The sequence below is a fragment of the Pithys albifrons genome, chromosome 3, assembly GCF_047495875.1.
Source record: "Pithys albifrons albifrons isolate INPA30051 chromosome 3, PitAlb_v1, whole genome shotgun sequence".
NCBI lineage: Eukaryota > Metazoa > Chordata > Aves > Passeriformes > Thamnophilidae > Pithys > Pithys albifrons.
The window spans coordinates 74,114,040-74,136,219 of record NC_092460.1 but is presented as its reverse complement, the minus strand read 5'-3'; the positions used below and the strand labels follow the sequence as shown (position 1 = coordinate 74,136,219).

General features: G+C 35.7%; 1 protein-coding gene across 5 annotated transcripts in view; it reads left to right on the top strand.

Moving 5' to 3' along the window:
- Nucleotides 1–22,180, top strand: part of IMMP2L (inner mitochondrial membrane peptidase subunit 2) — a 444,206-nt gene that overhangs the window by 264,726 nt on the left and 157,300 nt on the right. For all 5 annotated transcript variants that reach the window (XM_071549991.1, XM_071549992.1, XM_071549993.1 and 2 more), the window contains exon 4: nucleotides 20,034–20,099. In XM_071549991.1, coding sequence (XP_071406092.1) covers nucleotides 20,034–20,099 — 66 coding nt within the window. The remainder of the gene's footprint in view (nucleotides 1–20,033; nucleotides 20,100–22,180) is intronic.

The window sequence follows — 22,180 nt, the reverse complement described above, 5'->3', positions numbered from 1 at the left end:
AAAATAAGAACAAGGGAGAATAGAAACATTTCTTCACCATTTTTATTTTCAATGACAATAAATCAAAGTTCATATTCTGGTCTACTTGGTGAGGAGGAGATATGGTTCCTGCTGACATCCTCCCTACTTTCTCCTTTCTTTTGAAATGGTGAGTGTATGCTAAAGGAGAGGAGGCCTATAGGGAATGACTTTCGCCTGAGGAGAAGCAGAACATAGTGCATTGAGCCATTTTCCTCCTTCAGAGCAGGAGTGGGTTGCTGTGCTGGTACTCTAGCTTTATGCTTGCTTTGGGGAATTTCATGGGAAATGCCCCAGAAAGACAACTGTCAGGAGAGAATAATTGTTGCTCTCTTGTGGCCAAGGGGAAATGGGCTAGGCAGGTAATTTATTCTTAAATAGGGAGGTCATTCCTCAGCCCTAGATGGCAGTGGACCTATTTATGTGATTGTACCTTTGCTGGAAACAGTTATTACGACTTGCACAGTTGAATATGTTGTGAAAAGTGTGCTTGGTCTATAATACCTAGCAAGTCACTTTGACAAGTGAGCTTCTATATAAACAGTGATTAATTACAGACTTTTCTGAAATTTGCATTTCAATGAAACTTAAATTGTTTAATGATGAGATTACTTTCTTTAGGTATTTAAATGTAGTTCGATAGCCTCTATTTTACGAAAAAATGAAAGCCGTAAATATTTTTATGTGATTTTTGAACTCAGAAAATCTGCCGTGAAGTTACTTGTGTAAAAACAATAGGTTTGTTTGCAGTAGGATATTGTACGTATATTATTTGTCAAATCTGTTTATTCCTACAGGATTTTACTTCAACAGATATTGTTCAAAGTGAGAAAATCTATTTAGAACTATCTCATTGACTTGTGTAATCTGCTAAATCACCTGAGGCCACACTGACCATTTATTGTTACAGTAAGTAGTGTAAAAATATCCTCTCTCCCACATTTAAGAGCAGAGAGGACTCAGTCTAAATCTCTGCTCAAGTTAGAGAATGCATAAATTGCCCTTCCTCTTAGAAAAAGGTAAACTGAAATGAAAACACTTTGGAAGTATGAGAGTAAGACTACAGACTTGCTTGTATTAGTTACAGAGAAGAAAAAAGAGCATAACCTCTTCCCAGCTGTGGTCTGCAATCAGAGTCCTTTTAAGGTTTAATGAAGCGGAATACTTGAATATAGCAGGAATGTATCTGGGTGAGTGAGTGCATTGGTGATCTGCGACAGAGTGTTGTTAGGCTCTACACAAGTGATGATGAACTCAGAGACACTGATGCAGGAGTCTATCATGACCCATTCCTTCCCTTGCTGTTACAATAATTATTATGTCTCATGATAGCCAAATAAGAAACTACACTTGGTAGATAACAGGCTGTAGTTTCTAGTAAGGTTCTTCACTTTTAACTTTGCTTACCAACTAGAATAAACCAAACCTCAGAATTGCTTAAGTCAAGGACTGTGTTTGCCTGAGTGTAATCAGAAAGTTATGAAGAATTAAGTTATAGCAATTTTAAAAAGTTACTATCACTCTACAGTAATTGCTGCTGTTAGTGGTAACTAAAGACAAAACCTGAAGCTGAAAACAAAGTACCACCAGCCCCGAACATTTTCGTGATTAGTTTTGTGAATGCTGTTAGTTTCTGATTTCCAACCAAAGCTGTAAATTCTCCCTGAAGTCTGGTGGCTTCATTAACCACCCTGGCTGTAATTGCCTAGCCATGCCAGCAGCTCCAGTTTCTGCAAGATAAAACTATTTCTGTCCTTCAGTCTGTCTGTTCATCATCCCACAATACAGTGAAGCTCAGTCTCCTGCCCAATGACAGGCCAGATTTTAGCATTACCCCTCACAGATGCCCCTCACCTGTAAAGATTTCTCCTTTCTGCTCAAAGTAGCAATTTACTTTGTTGCCCTGAGTGGCTCATTTGGTTTTTAGAATGATCTTAAGGAAGCAACTGTTTTGCTCAACACATGGAAGATGTCGTTTGTCATACTCAAGGGATAACTGTTTTTGTGACACAGGAAAGAATCAAGAACATGCATGGAAGTTAACTAGGTCTTTGTTAAAATGCTTTAAACTCATCTACATTTGGGAGTTTGCATTTCTTTAATTAAAGTAATTAAAAATTTATTTCCATTATGTTGAAGCCACTTTGTCATTGTTAATCAGGTCCTTGTAGTGCTTTAGTGCTATATGAATTAAGACAAAGGCATTCTGGCTTAGTGGGTGGCCTGAAAGCTTAGCGTGGAAACTGCAAACCCTCAGGGTGTAACAGGAACAGGCAAGAAAAGAAGGGACACAGGGAGCAGGGGACAATGGGGTGGCAGGGCACCTTTAGGACAGGTCTGCAGTCCCTGCAAAAATATTTTGTCCTATAAACAGCCCTTTTAAAAGAGTATTTAAGGCTCTACTCTGTTCCCTCAAATGAATATATACATTTCTTGTGTGGGAATATGTAGTGCTGCAATATGGAGGAACTGTGTACTCCCTCAGGGGTAAAGAGGCTTTATGGACACATCCAGATAGCCTGGGGAGCTGGCCAGTCACCTGCTGCCAAATTCGCCACCTGGACATGGTAATCCTGGTTATTTGTATGAACTGGGAGATGAGATGCTGTAGAGAAGCCCCACAGAAAGAGATCTGGGGGTTCCTGGTGGATGGCAAGTTGAATGAGTCAGCAGTGCCCTGGCAGCCAGGAGGGCCAACCATGTCCTGGGGGGCATCAGGCAAAGCATCACCAACCAGTCGAGGGAGGGGATTGTCCTGCTCTGCTCTGCTCTGCACTGAGACAGCCTCACCTTGAATAATGTGTGCAGTTCTGGGCACCACAATGTAAGAAGGATATAAAGCTATTAGAGAGCATCCAAAGGAGGGCAACAAAGATGATGAAGGGTATTGGAGGAGCCACTGAGGTCACTTGGCCTGTTCAGTCTGGAAAAGCGGAAACAGAGGGGAGACCTCATTGCAGTTACAAATTTCTCAAGAAGGGCAGCAGAAGGGCTGGTGATGATTTATGCTCTCTTGTGACTGGGGATAAGACATAAGGAAATGGGTGAAGCTGTGTTAGGGAAAGTTCAGCTTGAACATTAGGAAAAGTTTTTTCACCCAGAGGATGGTTGCGCACTGGAACAGTCTCCCTGAGGAAGTGGTTACAACACCAAGCCTGACAGAGTTCAAGGAGCATCTAGACTATGGTCTTACTCATATGATTTAATTTTAGATAGTCCTGTGAGATGCAGGGGGATGGACTCCATAATCCTTATGGGTCCTTTCCAACTTGAGATACTATATGATTCTATGAAAAGCAGGGATGAGGCCAGGGACGTGGTTAGGGCAACTGAGTGTCCATCTTTGCAGGAAGGTCTTTCAGGAGTGAGGTAGGTATAAGGTCAAGCCAGAGAGTCAAATTTGTGGGTCAGGACTAGCAACATCCTATAAGAAAGAAAATTATGTATTTGTCTGTAAAGCCTTACAAGAAGATCCTATAGCATTTTCTGAGTTCAAAGGTGACAATGGCTCTGGCTAATCAGAGGTCTAATAATTATCTCATTCTTGTCTTTGCCGTTGAATGTACAAATTCACATATCATGCCAATTCGCAAATTCAAGGTTAAGTGATATAAGCACCTACAGCTTACATATAACTCACTGTCAAGGGTCCTTCAGATAGATATCAGTTGACAAGATTGAATTTTTTTCTGTACACGTTATGACTTTTGGACCCACTCTAAACTAGTTAGAAAAGGAGCTCTTAACCAAGGGCATAACAAGACCCTAAGGAGTCTTAAATTGGACATCCAGTATCTCTTCTGATTTTATAAACTTTCATTTGCACTATGCTAGTACTTTCTAAATTTTCTATAATTATAAACTGATGAATTGAGTAGAGGGCTGGATTTCCATACATAGTAAAACTCATTCTATACACAGTCCACATTAGTGTTTATATGACTAATTTCCTTTCCAAAATTGATTACGCTCATTAGTTTGTTATATGGAAATGGAGAAGGTTTTTCTAATTTCATTCTTATGTTTTCTGCTCCATTACATGAATGATGAAATTGTGGTTCAACAGCTGGGTAGAAGATTGCATCTGTCTCTTTAAGATATGTTCTAAAATTTTTCTGGAAGGTACATGATGTCTCATTGAACTATTGCAAGTAATCTACAATTCATTCAAAAATGACCTTGACATTAAAAATTCTAGTTTACACAATTTTTATTCTCTCTTTTCACTTTATTTCCAAACCCAACAACTGGCTTGCCTTACAGAAGTTTAGCCCAGACCATGTCAGGTTTCTGTGAGATGCCTAACTTTAGATTCTTGCCTTCAGGTTCAGAACAGGTATGCAGACTACAATTCCTTTCATCATAGAGACCACATGAAAATCCCGAAATGATGCAGAATTTTCTTTGTAAAGCACAGGAACTGAAAAAGAACACACATTAGCCATACATTTTCAAGTTTTTTCAACCAGCAATGACTTTGTTGCAGTCACATTTAATGTCTTATCTAATTTTGAATGGGTTAAATAGGTCTGTATAAAATGCTATGTAATGTACATTCCTCTTTCAATTAAAGATAACATAAAATAATATTGGGTTGGGAAAGTGTTTCAACTATTTCTTTTATGTATAATTCCCCATACCTTCTTTGTGACACAGAAGTATAACAATGAAAATTCAAACAAATATTTATTATTTTAGTGAATGCTTTGACTGAACTAACCCAGCTGTGGAGGGGGTGAGTGTTGCCCATTGCAGAGACACATGTGTGAGTGTACCACCAGCAGTACAGAACTTCCTGGTCTGTGTGAATGCATTGGCATGCCTTTTGCGGGGGGGATAGTGGTCAGGGGTACTTGTGGTTCAGAGAGTCAATACTGCCTAATCCTAGCAAAGACACACTTGTAAAAATCTAATGGAAGAACAACTATTTTTTCCCCCCTCTTTCAAGCTGACAAATAGTCAGGAATTTGAGGGATTCCCATTTTGTTTCTGTATGACAGATTTGTACCACAAACATCCTTGCCTGCTGAGCACTCCCTTCCTGACACTAGTTGTTTTGCACCTGGCGAGTCATCTTGACAACTTGAACTGATCACAACTTAAGGCAGAGAAATATGTTATGTTCTAAATGCGGCAACCTTTTTTAATAGCATTTTGATTATATTCTGGTTATTAATTTGCAAAGCTTAGTCACATTGCAGACTGTCTGCACAGAAGACTTGAATAGCACAGAAGAGTGCACTGTTAGCTTTTTATCAACCACTATAAATCATGAATGTTAGTCATAGTGTCACTTAGGGCTTTGAATGTACAGATCGCTACATAAGTAGTAAGTCTTAGTATTGCTATTTCATAGTTAAAAAACATCTTTACCTAATGCTATTGTTTCTGGATTATATAATACTTTAAACAAATCTCGTAGACATCTTTTTATGCTCTTGCACAGCTTCTTTCAAAGAAGTAAAGGTTATTCTTTTACCATTATGCCTTTGACAGATGTACTACTCTAGCACTTTCTAAATTTATTGCCAGCTTGAATTTTAAGGAACTGTGTTAGTAACCATTTCTGTAGTGATGCATCATTTCAAGCATATATGCAAAAGCTATCTTTAGATTTTGAGCCAGAAGTATACAACTAGTATCTCAAAACACTTGACCGTACAGCTTAAATGCATTCCAGTACATATTTTATGAACTTTGACTGTGAAAAATACCAATCAGCAATAGGTGGTAGAATATCATTCAGAGAATCAAAATTAAAACATTAGATTTTTCTAATCATTAAATTTGTAATGCAGTAGGCACCAGTGTTGCGAAGCGCTGTATGATTTGTCATGATTTTGACTCTTGATATTTTGCTGTTCATAATACAAATAATTTGCATTGTTTTTCTTGCTTTCTTACAGCAAGGGTGTGAAAGGGCTTTAAAGCAGATGCGTTAAGTTAGCATTTCAAACCTGGTTTGAGTATACCATGTATATACCATAAGCCATACATATGACTTAAGTTTAGTGTGGCAAAGGCAATAAAGCCAAGTTTTAATTAGCTGAATTAATATTTTTGTGCTTCTAATTGATATTCTGTGTCAACAGGGCCCAGTAAATACAGTGACTGTTAACACATTGAAGAAATTGTCAATACTCTCTGAAATATACAGAATAATGCATAAACTACATATATAAAACATTCCACTAGAGCCAGCGGAATTTTTGTAAAGTTTTGGTAATCCCATAGCATACCTTGCATTTCTTTCTGCCACATTTTCATGCTGCTAATACTGCCAAAATTTCCAGTCACTCATCATCATGGCTAGGCTTTGTGAATGAAGATTTGGGAAGGGCTCTCCCCATGTCGCTGTGTCCTTCCAGCCAGCGCAGTGGATTTTTTAGGTGAGGCACAGCATGTGTGGAACTGGCCCCACCCTTTAACTCCTAAGGTTCATCTGCCGTGGCCGAGCGAGCTTGGATGGTGACAGCGACTAGGACTCAAGGACTAGAACCTACAGCCCCCGGTATTCCCAGGAGGTCTCCCATCCAAGTACTAACCAGGGCTGAACCTGCTTAGCTTCTGGGATCAGACATGATCAGGTGTCAGGGTGGCATCAAAGATTTATTCATGGGCTAGGGGTTCCAGTCACTAAAAAGTTAAGAATTACTTTCCTCCAGAGTAGTGTCTGACACAAGCTTGTGTCACCAATCCTTCTGGCTTGCATTTTACTTTGTTCTCTTTCTATTTGCTATGAGAGACTTTCTCCTTTTATTTTTTCTAAAAGACTTTCTGAAATAAAGTCTCTTTAAAAAAAAAAAAGGATCAATGGGTTAAAAGAAATTTAAGACTGGCACAAAAATTTTGAGTTTTATTAAAACTAGAATTCACCTTGTTCTTCATGGATCCACTCTGAAAAAAAAAAGCAAATTCTAAATAACTTGTTTGAACTTTTGCCCCATGAATATAGGGGGAAGAGTTAGGAATTAAGCCTCAGAATGTATAAAAATTGTAAAGTTCATTCTTTCCCCCTCACTTCTTGTCTCTTCTGCCAGTCTCTCCCTTTTCTAGCAATATTCTGAGCAGCATATCACTTGGAGAATAAGGTGACAGGGACCTTCTGTGGGAAACTGTCACACAGGATTTGGTTTGACAGGCTGGATGGGGCTAGGATGGGTTTGCTACTGCCTGAGACTGAAGAATTCATTTTGGGTGGAATAACCAGAGAGGACTGTAGCGTGGGAAGAGCTGGGAAGTGTGCAGACAAAACCCAGGGCTGTGTGTACAACTGAGGAAGAGAGAAGAGCAGGTTGACCTTCACTGAGAAGGAGAACATAATCTAAAAAGCTTGTAAAGTACTTTGTGTAAGTACAGATATTTTACTCATTTATGCTGTTCACTGTTGGTGACACTTCTTATTTATTTAATCTTCCCTTCCTAACATTTTAAATAAATTTATTTTCCATCATACAAGAGAAGAAATGTCTTAGAGTTGAGAATACTAAAAATCTCATGGTAATAAACAACATGGCACATGGTTTTGTTCTTAACAAACTCCTCAAAGCTCTTTATTTCTGCTCAAGTGACTGTAGTCTCTCAGAGCAATATCCTTAGTCATTGTGCAGGGTCCCTTCTGCTTCCTGTGAAAGCACAGAAGTAGAGGAAGATGCAATTAGTATCAAATGGAGCACAATCCTTGATGATCTGCTGACACCAAAGATCAGGTTTTGACATAGAGTATCATGGAGAAAAATACTCCCTATTAAATTTCCCATTGCTGCTCTTTGCCAAATCCTCATAAGTAGGTCATTATTTCTATTACTACAAGGATTTCTGTCACAGCAGCCCCAATCTATGGCTAATTCAGCCTGACATCATCTGCAGGATGGACACCTGTAGTTAATTGTGGCCATTTTTAACAAATCCTTTCTAAGCTAAAAGCAGGAGTTGTGAAGAAAATAAAGCCCAGCCTTAGGTTGTTTTCTTTTTATTGTGGGAGGTTTTAGCTGTGTCCAATTGTCTTATTACTGTTCTTTTTTAAAACATCTTTACAAAAAAATGGAAATAGCATTTTGTAACTGTGGTTTTGTTTTGTTAATGTTGGTTGTCACTTTTTTCCTGCATACTTTTACAAAAAATACTATGATTTCCACTATATAAATAAGTTAACCTTAGAAGTACTCTCTGAAATGTTATTTTATGATATAAAGCTGTATGCAGGTTCCAGTGTTGCACAGTCCGGAAAGAATTTATGTCTTTGTGTACTTATTGAGCATATAGAGATCTTTAGTATTATATTCTAAGGAATGTTTTTTAAATTACCATAAATGCAGATGCAACATTGTTTGTTAGTTAAGCCTCTGACTTTATCTCTTCTATGGAAAAAGTATTTATATTGCATGCAGCACTATTTAAAAAAAATTACTAATAATTCCAAAGTCCAAACTTCTATTGGCCCTTGAAGAGAACTTCTAAATTTTTGTGGGTTTTGGGTTTTTTCTATGAATTTATGTTCCCATGTCCATTTTAAAATATTTTTTTTAACTAAAAAAGTGTATTACAACTATATAAAAAGTATATGTTATGTTGTTACTGGTCTTTCCTTTACCTCACCATTAGTACTTGATTTCCTGTGGTATTTGAAAAAAATTTGCTACAGATACTTATAAGGTAGATGAAACAGTATTTCTGAGCAGTTTGTCTTTTATAACTTAATGTGGCCAGACTAAGCGATGTCTGACTTCTTTTGTAGTCATTGTGGAGAGAGATACTCCTCTGAAGGCTGGTTCATCCCACTTTGTTACTTTCTGTGCACTGACTATAAGAGACTTAACTCATCTAGAAGTCTTAGTTTCTTGTCTGTTAAATTGGAGAAAATATCAAAACCATTACACTACTTAGAATTATTAAAAAAAGAGAATTTCTCAGTAGGTGCTTGAAATGGCATAGGAAACTTTTAAAAGGAATGAGCTGATGAAGCTTTTGTGAAGATAGACAAAACTATTGGCTTCTTCACAGTTACAGGATTTTTTACTAAATATTGTGTTAATCCCATCTGACATGCTAAACTTGGCCTCCAGGAGCAAAAATGTGAGAACCAGGCTTCTTAATGTATACATTTCTTTTGAGATAGTGCTTTGGTTCCTAGGACACTGGGATTTTTAACACCTAAAAATGCATTCAGTACTTTTTTTTAATAGTTGTGGTGGTGTTGTGTAACTCGAAAAGGTTTTGGAAACCCAACAAGGAGAAAAAGAATAGTGATTGAAAATTGCTGCACAATGTGTGGTACGTAAATACAATTGCCATCTTCAGGATAGCAACAGATTATTTTATTTTGTATGCTTAGAGGAATTGTCGCTGAATCCAAGTCTAATCCCAGAATCAAAGTATAGAAGTGTAACTTGCAGCACTTAAGATTCTTTAAAAGTAAGCATAATTTTAAGAATCATACTGGTAGATAATGTATAGATTAAATAGGTTATTTCCATCTAATATCCCACATGGTACCCTGAGAATGATCTGATTACATTTTGCATTTTTCTGAGCCTTTCTCTCTGTTGTCTGTTGAAACACAAGTAAGTCATATTTTATTTCCATTACAAAGTAGAATATTTGGGCAGCTATAGTAAAGATGAAATATGATTTCTATGCTACAGTACTGTGTTTAATGAAACAGTGCATATGTTACTGCTGTTGACTGAAGCACCGAAGCCCAGATATTCTCATTCCTAGAGCATGCTAACTTTCTATGTGGTAGATAAATATTTCTATGTATGTTTCCAAAGTCAAAGGTTAAGTTAGAGTTTTTCAACCCTTTTGAAAAAGGTGAACATAAGGTGAAATGGCCAGTTAAAACAGCAAGTAATTAATTGAGTCTCTCTGTTAACAGGAAGAAGGTCAAGTGCACATAAGTATTGTGATTACACAGTCTGCATTACAAGCAGCTGAGTCACTTAACATGAAAGTGGTTAGGTTTGAAGGCAGAGAAACAATTAAATGAGATTTTACTTCAAAGTAGTAGCTATACTTCCAACTTACTATACTATTCTGAGTTTTTTTTCAGACTGCCTTGTCATGTTTTGCAGTATCAATTAGTTTTATTGATATGAAACATTTTATTTAGAGTTTTCATTTGTCCTCTTTTAATTTTTTAATTTTTTTTGCTTGCCTTTATGCTAACTGGCTGAAATTTTAAAATCTTAATTTTGATTTTTTTTTTTTTTGCTTTGTCTTATATGTAATTCTGAAAGTTTGCCAGATCCACAGTTTTGATTGCTGGATCCAAAGTGTAGAAAGGCTTGCTTAATTTTGTCATGTAGGACTTATACATCTAGTTTACACTGGGGAAAGTTCATAATAATCTACTGGTGAAGATCAAATTATTTGTCTTGACTTTTCAACATCTATGAAAATCTGATACTACTGATGTCTCATCTAACAATGAAGTTTCAACTATATAGCATACTGTAGGTATACCAGGGAAAATTCAGTTACTTTGAAAGTATGCAGATTTTTATTCATTTTCTTCCAACTCCATTTTAGTGTAGGAGATATCTGGGAAATAGGGTCTGGTATCAGGAGATATATTATGGATGTTTGTTTACCATGGAAACTACTTTTTTGCATTACAGATGTTCTTCCTGTACTGTTTGAAAACTCAAGACCAAGTCAGGATGTAGAGAGAGGGTAAGGAATGAAATCTCATTAGAAAGGAAAAGGAGGAACAAGCATGGAGAATCATAGAGTCATTAAAGTTGGAAAAGATCTTTAAGATCACTGAGGCCAGCCTTTGACTGAACACCACCTTACCAACTCAACCATAGCACTAAGTGCCACATGCAGTTGTTTCTTGACCACTTCTAAGAATCACAGAGCTTGAGAATTGTTTAGTTATTCTATTTATTTCACGACTCTATGGCAGAGTTTATGACTCCTTTTCTGAGGCTTTATGCAGTAATTATATTCAGATTATTATTTTTGTTTAGAGATTGCTCAGAAATCACCATGAAGTTTCAAGGAAGCATTGCTCTAAGTTATACACAAACAGTTTAAAATGTAAGAAAAAGTAAACACTAACTTTCCAACAATGCATGTTTGCAATCTGTAACTATCACTACTTTCAGTAAAAACAAAATATTTTTTTTGGCAGCGAGGGGTCTTGACTAAGAAATGTTAATGCAGCATGAAATTAAATTAAGAATTACAGGATGTTATTAGTAGTGCAGTTTTCCTCATATTTGTAATTGTATCTTTGGACATATTTTCCACTGGATGTGCTAAGCAAATCAAGCATCACCAGAAGTTATGCCTAACCAGTTGCTGCAACTGCTGTCTTTAGGTACTTATTTTGAAAATTATGGATGAAAAGTAGTGAATGTTCAAAATTTTTCACTCAACCACTGTTTGTTAGGACTGGGGCCTGCTTACTCAAATTTAGTCCAAAATAAATCCAGGAGCAATTGAGGAATGGTTTTTAGTGTTCTCATTATCTGGTAACATTGTCAAAATTCCATATGAATTCTACATATTTCTATTTGAAAAAACCCTAATCTAATTTATTTCACTTCCTGTCAAGTTATAACAGAGTTTAAGGTCGAATCTGGTTCAAACATTAATACTGGAAATACAGGAAAATATGGACTCAGTTTTTGTAGTATGAAATACCATTTGGAAAATGCCTCCTTAGCAATTAAAGAGGATGAAAGATAAAGGAGAAAATGCAAATGATTTCAAGACTTGCAGTAAATTTCCAGTATTTAAAACAAAGAGAAGGGCCTTGGAAATGTCTTATCTGAGCAAAATCATCATACAATTTATTTCTCTTTCTATTAGTAGAAGCTATAATACACTGAAGGTCAATCAATTCAGAAATAGGTTTTGTCAAGCAAACCTGGTGTGCTGTATCAGTAAAATTACAAAACAACTCAATAAATAAAATTTTGATACAGGCTATAATATAGATATTTACTTTCTTCAAGAATTCTGTTTACTACCACATAATATCTTGATTGAGAAACTTGCCTTTTATGGAATTAAGGTGGAACATGAGACAGATTACAAACAGGCTCTGTTCCACTGTGAAGATGTACATGTGGTTTGAGGCACATCTGTGAAAGGTAATATTTCCAGCAGATTGCTGTATCATCCAAAGCTAGGTACTGGTTTTGTCAATTTTCTTCATAATCATTTGCTAAATGTGCAAGCAATGCAGAGATAGGATACCATGTCATTACAGAATGATCTGAATCATATGGTTAGTGTTCACAAACATGCTTTACAGAATGTGAAGTGAAAGCAGTAATCAAAATGTTATGGTTTACCTGTTTTAGCAAGCAGTTTACTCAGGTTTAATTGTCACTTTTTGTATCCTTTCAAAACCAGCTCCTAGAATGAAAAGGATGAGCTTTTTGCCTGACTATACAATAATAAGTGGAATATTAAGAAATAGGAAAGAAAATTTTGGATTGAACCAACAAATAATGGCAGATTACTCTTCTTTATTGTGAAGTAAAGCAATAATCCAAGCTGAATAATACTAGGTTCCCTTGTGTGCCAAGAAGAAAATGGAAATGTTGAAGGAGTTGGAAATAAGGTAACAAAGGTGGTCCCAGAATTGGAAAATTGTGTGCTAAGCAGTTTAAAGAATTCTAAATGATGAAAATTTAAGAACTGTTGTTTCTGAATCTTTCTGCATGACGGAATAATATGATTTTGAGGATTTCTCTGCCTTGGACAAGGCATGAAATTTAAACAGAATAGGATAAATGCAATTTTGAATGCAGATGCAATTTCCTAATAGCAAGGATAATTAAACTTTGGTGTAATTTCTCTGGATGTTAGTCTCATTTTCACCCAGAGTATTTGAGACATGATATCATAACCTTCTTTAAAAATGCTTTATAATAGAATTAGGTACTGACCAAAAAACACAGAAAAGAAAGAAATCTGTGGGCAACAGCTGTTAATTAAGGTGATGGGTATGGTCTCTTCTAGCATCAGAGTCTGCATTCTAGGCAAAATAGTTTGCATTTGAAGGTATTAACATCCTGATTCTTCAAACAATTGAAGAGTAGAGGCTGCAGAAGTGAAAAACTATTTGGTAAGGCATCTCTGGTGCTTATCTGGTGTTTATCTAGTCCTACCAACCACTCAAGGCAGGTTAAACTCTGAAGCTGGGTCAGGCTGCCCAGAACCGTGCCCAGCTGAGTTCTGAGTACCTCTGTAAATCCCAGCCTCTTAAGGCAACCTGCACCACTTGTTAACCGCATGGAGTGGAAAATTTTCTTCTGGTATCCAACTGTAATTGCCCTTACTGCAACTCATATTGCTTGTTAATCTCCTCCTGCTATGTACTTTTCCAAAAATTCTGAATTCCTAATCAGCAATTAGATAGTTTGCAATAGCAATGGAACCCTTTGTCTTATCTCTTATCTGCATAAACCAAATTTCCCAAGCCACTGCTATTACATTACTCTTCTGTCACTATTAGTTTGGTGACCTGTAACTTTTCCCAGTTGTCAATACCTTTACTGTACTGGTGGTCCAAACTGAACACAAATACTAAACCTGTTTATGGGTTTCCGGATATACTTATTGCAGCAATTCTGTATAAAAGAAATTGACAACTGGACTGACAGAAAACAAAGGAGAATAAAATAAGTATGAACCCTTTTCTTCCCCCTCTACTATTATATTATATGTTATTTTCCGTAATATAGAAATTTTCTCAAAACCTGTGATGCTTAGATAGATAGTATGTTTATTATGAGATTTGTTAACTGCATAAAGAAGTATTGAATTTAGATAAAGTTATGGACTGGGAAAAAAGTTAGACAAGCAGGTTAAATATATTTTAGGTTAAAAAATATGTACACATACATTAAGTAAATTTCTATTCTTATACAACATTTGGAGTCAGCTATGTTGGATCTGATTTATCATAGCTATGGTACTGGGAGGAATGAAAGAATGGATATTACTATATAGTTCCTACTGTGAAAAGTCTGAGCATCAGCTACTATCCTGGCAACAGGAATCAAGGATGAGTAACAGGAAGTAAGTGTGAGATAGCTCCATCATCAACCTTGTCTCTTTATCCAAGCATGTTTTTTAAGTAAAGCCTCCAAAACTGTACTTTGAGGTTTCCAGTTCTGTGGGTATATTAATGCAATTTATTGTGGGCTCCATCAATAGTTACTGTAGCTATTTCTTGGATCCCCAAATGTCTTGAGAAGGAGATAAAGAGTTATAGTGAATGGGGTAGCATCAGGCTGCCCGCCTGGTTACTAGTGGGGTTCTGCAGGGCTCTATCCTTGGCCCATTTCCCTTCAATATCTTCATTAACAACTGGGACACAGAATGTGAAGGGATACTCTGCTCTGCTCTGCTCTGCACTGGGGCAGGCTCACCTTGAATATTCCGTGCAGTTTTGGCCACTGCAATGTAAGAAAGATATTAAGCTATTGGAAAGTGTCCAAAGGAGGGCAGTGAAGATGGTGAAGTCTGGAGGGGAAGCTATGTGAGTGGGTGAGGTCACTTCATCTATTCAGTCTGGAGAAAAGGAGACAGAGGGGAGACCTCACTGTGGCCAACATCCTCATGGGAGCAAGTACCGATCTCTTCACTCTTGTGACCAGACTCGTGGAAACAGAATGAAGCTGAGTCAGAGGAGATTTAGATTAGATATCAGAAACATTTTTTAACCTAGTGGATGATTGGACAATGGAGCATACTCCTCAGAGAATTGGCCAGACAGAGTTCAAGAAGCATTTGTACAACACTTTTGGGCACATGGTGCAATTCTTGAGGTGTCTGGTGCAGGGCCAGCAGTTGATCATCCTGATAGACCCCTTCCAACTCAGGATATTCTATGATTCTATGATTCAAAACAACAATTTTGTCATTCTGCAGCAATCCTGGACATTTCTAGAAGTTTCAACTGTAGCTAGGCTGGAATATTTGATGAAACGAATTAGGTTTGGGAAATGAAGAGGTCACTGAGTGAATAGCTTTGGAATACAATGTCAGCCTACCATATAAAAAAACCCTTTTCCAGTTTTATGAAGTTAAATCGTTCTCCCTACCCATCATTAACAACATAAGTAGAAGCAGAAATGTTGTTTTTGAAGAAGGTGGTCTTCCAACCTGTTTACACTGCAATAACAGTGTTCATTTCTTCAGTTGTCTCCATGTAAATTATGATCAAATCACATAAATCTCAACCTGAAGAAAACTGAGAATGATATGAAGACAACCTTCCAGCTGCAGCCTAAGCATCTTGCTTGTATCTCATAAAAACTGAAGTTGTTTTATAACAGTAATATCTATTAGAAACATACTTTACATATACATAGATACTTCAGGGACTTCTCTCTGCAACCTTTTAATAAATGCCATTTATTTGACCTGTTTTAGAAAATGCTCAGTTAGTATCAAAATTCCAATAATTTTCAAAAGTGAGAACAAAATTGTGCAGGTTTTCTAGGATAATGGATGGGTAACGTTAAACATATGTAGATCATCAAAGTATCTAATTGAAGCTATCTTAAATTTATTTCCTGCTTTTTCATTATGAATTCACAGTATCAGATTGCTTTCTAATATATGTACCTAGAAAATCTGTGTTATTTAAGGAAAAAAGAAATCATAGAATCACAGAATATTCTGACATGAAAAGAACCCACAGGGATCATCAGGTCCAACTGTTGAGTGAATGGCCTGTATAGAGATTGAACCTGTAACCTTGGCATCATTAGCACCATGCTCTAACCTACTAAGCTAATCAGTTGGACTGTACTTCACTTATTTTCTGAAAGCACTCTCTTGAAAAGCCTGTCGAAACTGAAGTTAACCATGATTTTCTGTGAACTCTCTCAGAAGAATGTTCTTAGAAAACTGAAATAATGGAAGATGGGTCAAATGACACATACAATAATTAGACCTGTCATGAAAATTTAATATTTGATCAAATGTTAGTTAGCTTATGGAGCAATTATTGGAAATTGTCCTAAGTTTTATCTCCTAAATAAATCATTCAATTGGTGGAAAGAGAAAAACATAAATAAATGATTCATTGTTATTGAAGAAGTGATATTGAGGTAATAAGTAAGAAAGATTGTCAGTGCTTTCCTGAAATAGAAAAAAGTGTCACTTCTTAACAGAGATTCACTTGTTTTTTTATGTCCCTCCTAGGGTAAATACTTCTTCTTATGAACTTACCAATTATTAGTTTATTTCAGACTATGTTTTGGCAATACCTCAGTGATAACATTGTATCTTCAAGTACTCCCTGAGGGTGAGTAAGGAATTTGAATCTGCCCTAGTCACTGGGGTGATCTACCTTCACCTCCACTTAACTCTCAATTCTTTTCAAACAAGTGACCAAATGTGAGAGCTGTTAATTCAAAGTTAACGATGTCCTTGTGATACAGACATTTATTTTTCTTTTGGAATTGCTTATTAGTTTCAATTGAAAGCTGGGCGTGGATGAGGGTTATACAGTTGAGAGTCAATACAGAGTAAGACAAACATACAGGTTTGTGGCAGGTTGCTTATACAGAGTTGCTAAACCACGTCTGGGAAACCACAAATACGTACAAAATGTCTATTTTTTCCCTTGGTAAATTATCTTAAAACTCTAAATCTGGATTTTGATGTCAACGTTCATGTCTTTGTGCATGAGGCTGACATTTCTGCATTGCACTGTGCGTAAACTGAAAGTCTAGAACAAATTAGAAATTGTTGCTAGGTCAGAGTGAATTGTTCCATTGTCAGAAGGTATTTCAGATAAAGAAGATGTGGCTCTTTGTTCTGTTATTTGCAGCCAGCCACCTGGTGGTCTGTAGTGGAAGTTTAAAAAAAATTGTTTTGACAGGTAAAATCAAGAATATTTATCAGTCTTGGATGCTATACATGCTGTTGCTTTCTTTTCTTATTATACAGTGGGTATTCTCCTGAGGTACTTGATCAGAGAATACTGTTGTTTAAAGAGAAATTGGTAATGCTGAGTTGTCATCAAACTTGATGGCTTTAGGGGCAAACTGCTAAACTTGTTTGTTTTCCAATTTTCTTCATGGAAAAAAGAAGAGTGACTATAAGGGGAGTAGAACTCAATCTGCATTTAAGAAGTACATTTACTTTCCAGAGCTGTTTTTCCTAGTGCATTCCTGATATGCTGCTAATAGTTGCTTTGGTATTAATATTTGCAATGTGCTTGAGATTTTTCATAGTAATGACAACTGTTTGTACTTGTGCTGCTGTCCCTAATTCATGCCTGGTCAAAAATGGTTATATGCACATGAGAAACTGTTTTGACTGAGAAAAATCTAAGCTCAAGTACTTGAGAAGCTGATTTAGCAAATGGTCAATGGTGACTACCCTGTGAAACATCAGATATGGATCTGACCGGTAAATATATGGAAGGTTGCTTTAATTCATATAGAATCATGTTAATGGTATACATATCTTTTCAATGCCATCCTTTGGAGACAAGATATATTCATTGTGTGTAAGGTTCTCATCTCTTTGCACACAATATCACTTGCAAGGATCATGGCTGAATATGACCTTTTATAGTAGAACAATGAAAAAAATGCAGTGTAATATTTTCTGTGTCCTTCCGTTTTGAATGACTTCTGTCTTCAAAGGTTACTTCATCCAGATATCAGTGAGAGAGAAGTACTAAACAATTACCAGTTATAATATTTGTGACTTTTATCGCTGTTTCCTTGTTTAATTTGTTCAGTGAGATCCCAGTGTTACACTAAGTGTTCAGAAAGGCATCAGTATCCAACCAGTACCAATGTTTCTTACCTCCTGTTCACACACTCGAACAAAACATTCTCATCTCCTGGCAGTCCTATAGCTACCCTTAGAACAACTACACATACCTCAAATTTAGTGATGTTTACTGAAGGTCATTAGAATTTTTTGCACAAGAAAAGAAGGTTAAGGGAGAGATTGATAATTGCATTACTATATATATATATCTACACCCATTAATCAAGTGGAAATACTTACGTGGGAAGTTTCAAAGAATCTTTGAAGGTAATGTGTTAAACCAGAACAGAATTTTGAAAAAGCAAACATAAAGTTTGTTTTCATCCAACCTTTAAGAAATGTACAGTTCATCACATTCATTCTGTATTATCATTTCCATTGCTTATATTTTACATGAAAATATTACAACCTGAGCTTAAATTAATTAAAAATTAAATCAATTAACAGTAAAGTAACTTTTTCAAAATTTTTTAATTTGTAACATCTTGTAATAAAGGTGTGTTGTCTTTTTTTAGACTATACTCTGGTTGAGAATAAGATGTGGTCAATGCTCAAATAAGTGAATTCTGCTAGGGAGCAGCATCAGAAAGTGCTGTTGAAATGATACTCCATATATTTAAATTGTATGAGCATCTAAAATTGGACTAATTCCTCCCAAGACTGACATGTAAAATATTATGAAAATGTGTATTCTCAGCCTGGGAAAGAACTGCAATACACAACTGTTCAGGTAATATTAATGCTAAATAAAATATTGCTGTGAATTATGTAATGATTTGAAAATTCCAGTGATAACTAGAGAGTCAAAGTATGGTCTTTATTCATGTTCTTTCCTCCCCATTGCCTGGTGAAAATAATGTTTCCAGGCTTTGTAAACTGTAAAGGCAAACTATTTGAAATTTTGAAAGTCAAAATGGAGCTTCTTGGATTTTATTTAATTACATTGAAATCTAAATTTCTTTCAAATATATTGGTATGCACACACACCAGAAAACCCAAGAAACACAAAATAAATTTTAAATGTTTGAAGTACATTTTTGGCCTGATCTTAAAATAAAATCAACTAAGTCCAAAACCTTTTCTCTTTTTAACTTTTGGAACTGGAAGTGAACCTCAGATACCTTTAGTCATGCAGCAGCATGGGCAAGCTTTTCATCCAGACTCATCTCAGCTTTGCCTTTGAAGGAAATGTAATCTTAGTGTGCTACCAGTTGACTAGAGATGAGCTCAGAGATACTTGACTGTTGTGAGGATGGCATGGCCGATGGTTTTAGCCATGAAAACTGTAATACAAATCTCTCTCAGCTGCATGTCTAGCAGACTGTACTTGCAGCCTAATAGGCAGAACCCAAGCAAAACAGTTTGTTCCTTCACTGACTTTTCTAGGCACAAGCAGGAAATAAAAAGATATTTTTAATAACATGAGATTGCTCTACTAAGTTTGCATAGTTAAACAATTAAAAATGAAGAATGAAAAAAGGTAAAGTATATAAAAAAGGAAAGAAAATCTGTTGTGCGCATCATATATATCTACATAAATCTGTCAAAAGTACAGTAGAATAACCTTTTTAATAATCCTGTCTATCAATATGCATCCAGGAAGTTGGAGTATTCAGGCTGGACATGCAAGTTCAGCTTTGCTTTCTCATAATATTATGTAATATATGATCAGAATCAACTCAATAAAAGATGCTTATGGGAAAATAAGTTTAAGTGAAAATATAGTAATACATTAAGAAGTTTTGGACAATGCTGGAACTTTCAGAAAATTTTGCAACTTTATTTTTTTTTAAATTTCCTCAATTCCCTAGGCAAGATTCACCTACATTAGTGATAGATATTAATATAATATAGAGAGATTTTTTCCAAAGTAAGTGAATGACATGAATGTTTAAATATAATATGATGAGTTAAATACATTAATCTATTTACAAAGGTACCCACCTCATTGATAGTGGGATGTTCTACTTTTAATGTGGTAGATTATATTTTTCATGATAAAAGGTAAGTTGCTTATTGTGGTGTTTGTAAGCAGGTAATTTTTCAGCATCTGCCTTCAGAGATGGTTTGCAATAAGAATAATTACAGTAGCTTCACTTCAGCTTGGAACATAATGATTGATGTTATATCAAGGAGAACATGGAATCTCCTAATGACTTTCATAATGTCTATTTCTTTGTAGAATTTCTTTTCATTGTCTTAACACAATGGGAATGTTACTGATTGTATAACTTTATCCCCTGTGTCAGGTCTCCTAGAAATCCTGAACAGAAGATCATTAAACGAGTGATTGCACTTGAAGGAGACATTATCAAGTAAGTATTTTAAGCCTTAGTCTCTGAGTCTTTATAGGAAGACTGGAACTTTCAGTGTATTTTAAATCAGTATTCTAGGCGATAAGAACTTTCTAGCATTTTCTTTCTATCTATTCTTAACAAGGAAGTCAACATTGTACCTGTCTCCCTTTAATGAGAGAAGAAATGCTACACAAAACTACTCACTCTCTGATGAAAGGTACATGGGTGCAAATAATGGTAGTTTCTGAGAATACCTCTGCCACAAATCAAGGCAGGTGATTGTACAGCATTTTTAATAAGATCATAGGGCTGTGATTTTTCATTTACAAACTCCAACTGCTGTTTCATACTGAGATGGACAAAAATTAGAGTGGTTTTTAGGCTTTTCTTTCTTTAATTGTTTGTTTCAGGGTTTTTGTTGTTTGGTTGGATCTGTATTTTATATTTTATATTTTTTGTATTTTATATTTTGTATTTTATATTTTATATTATTTTTTATTTTATATTATTTTAATTTTTTTTTTTGAGACAAAAAACTCCCCATAGGTGAATGTCTTTGCATAGTGTGTAGGAATCTGTAGGGAAAATATGGAACTGATTTTGTGTAACTTGCTCTATCAGAAAAAAAAAATACCAGCATTGTAGCAAGAGTAGACTCTAGAGTACTTCAAGACTTGGTTTTCTCTGACAGACAGACCTTCATACTGGGGCTGGGTGGAAATAAATTACCAGTAGATATAAATAAAAAAATTTTTGTGAGAACAGTATTTTTTTGAAGAAAATGCTTGCTTAAAAAGTTTCTTTTTTCCAAGTACAGAATAGAATTGGCATAGAGCTGGGAGGGTAAATCCCTAGTTTCCCATGCTAAGATGTGAATGACCCTGGAAGATGTCACACAATATGGCAGACTGTGACTCAATTCATTTAGATAATGATTTTTCCACTGGTGTAGTGAATACTTAAGGAGTACTTGACAGCTGCAATTCAAATCAAGGATTTGAGTGCGGTCCCAGTGAGCCTTAATTCATAATGTAAATACTGTGGAATATGTCTATGAGGGGGTTTTTGTTTGTTTTTGTGGTTTTGATGTTATTGTTGTTTTCTCTTGGAGTCAATGCAATTTTTGATTTCTTGAAAAATTCAGAATCATCTCAGTTGGAGAAAACAAAATAAATTGTTTCCTCTCTGTTGAAGCAAAATGTATTACATAGCAGGCACTGAGAAGATGTCCATAAACTATAGACTTCTACAGCTAAAACTGTCACTTAAAGAATGAAAACATAGGAGTAGTGTGTGTGCTACTGCATGACGTCTTTTATTGTCCTGTGTCCTTAAGAAGGTACTTATTCCTTGGTGCAGTTGATATCAGTGCTGTAATTCAGGTGAGTGATGAGTGGTATTCCTAATTCAGTATTCCACCTTCATTGCTGTAGCAGTCAGAAAGCTGCAAAAAGACTGTGGTTTTCCATGTTATCAATTAAGGTAAGTTAGTTAGAATTTTACAGTTTGTAAATTACTGAAAGTAATAAAAGATCAATTAGGCAGAGTCATTAATACCATAGGAAAGATTCCTTATCTTTTGATTTGAGTTCAGGTGTTCCGACTCCATGGCAGAAATACTCCATTTTTCAAGTCTTCATTTCTAAAAGCTTTTAATAGGACAAAAATTGTGACATTTCAAAAACAATAATGACTGAGTTCTAGTTTTTAAAACGGAACATAGGTGATAGGTGTATAAGAGGCCCACTTTGACCTTTCATTTTTTATTTTTAAGGTAGTCAGACATTATGGACTACATAGTACTTTACCTTTTGAAATGTGCTTTGAAGCATTGAAAAATGCAACAAACTCAGTGAAATAAAAGTTCTGGCATTTCAGTTTTCTATTTTTGTTTCCAACATAGTTGCTAGTGCAGGTGAAGTGAGTTTGGTAGTGTCTTGTAAATCCCCAAGCATAGTACATGCCACAACCCTTAACAGATAATTTAATTTAGATAAGCTATTAGAACTTCCTCTTCAGAAGAATTTAAAGAATGATTAGAAAATGACCATTTAGCCCATGACAATGAGTCTATAGGTCAGCCTGTATATAGACAATAT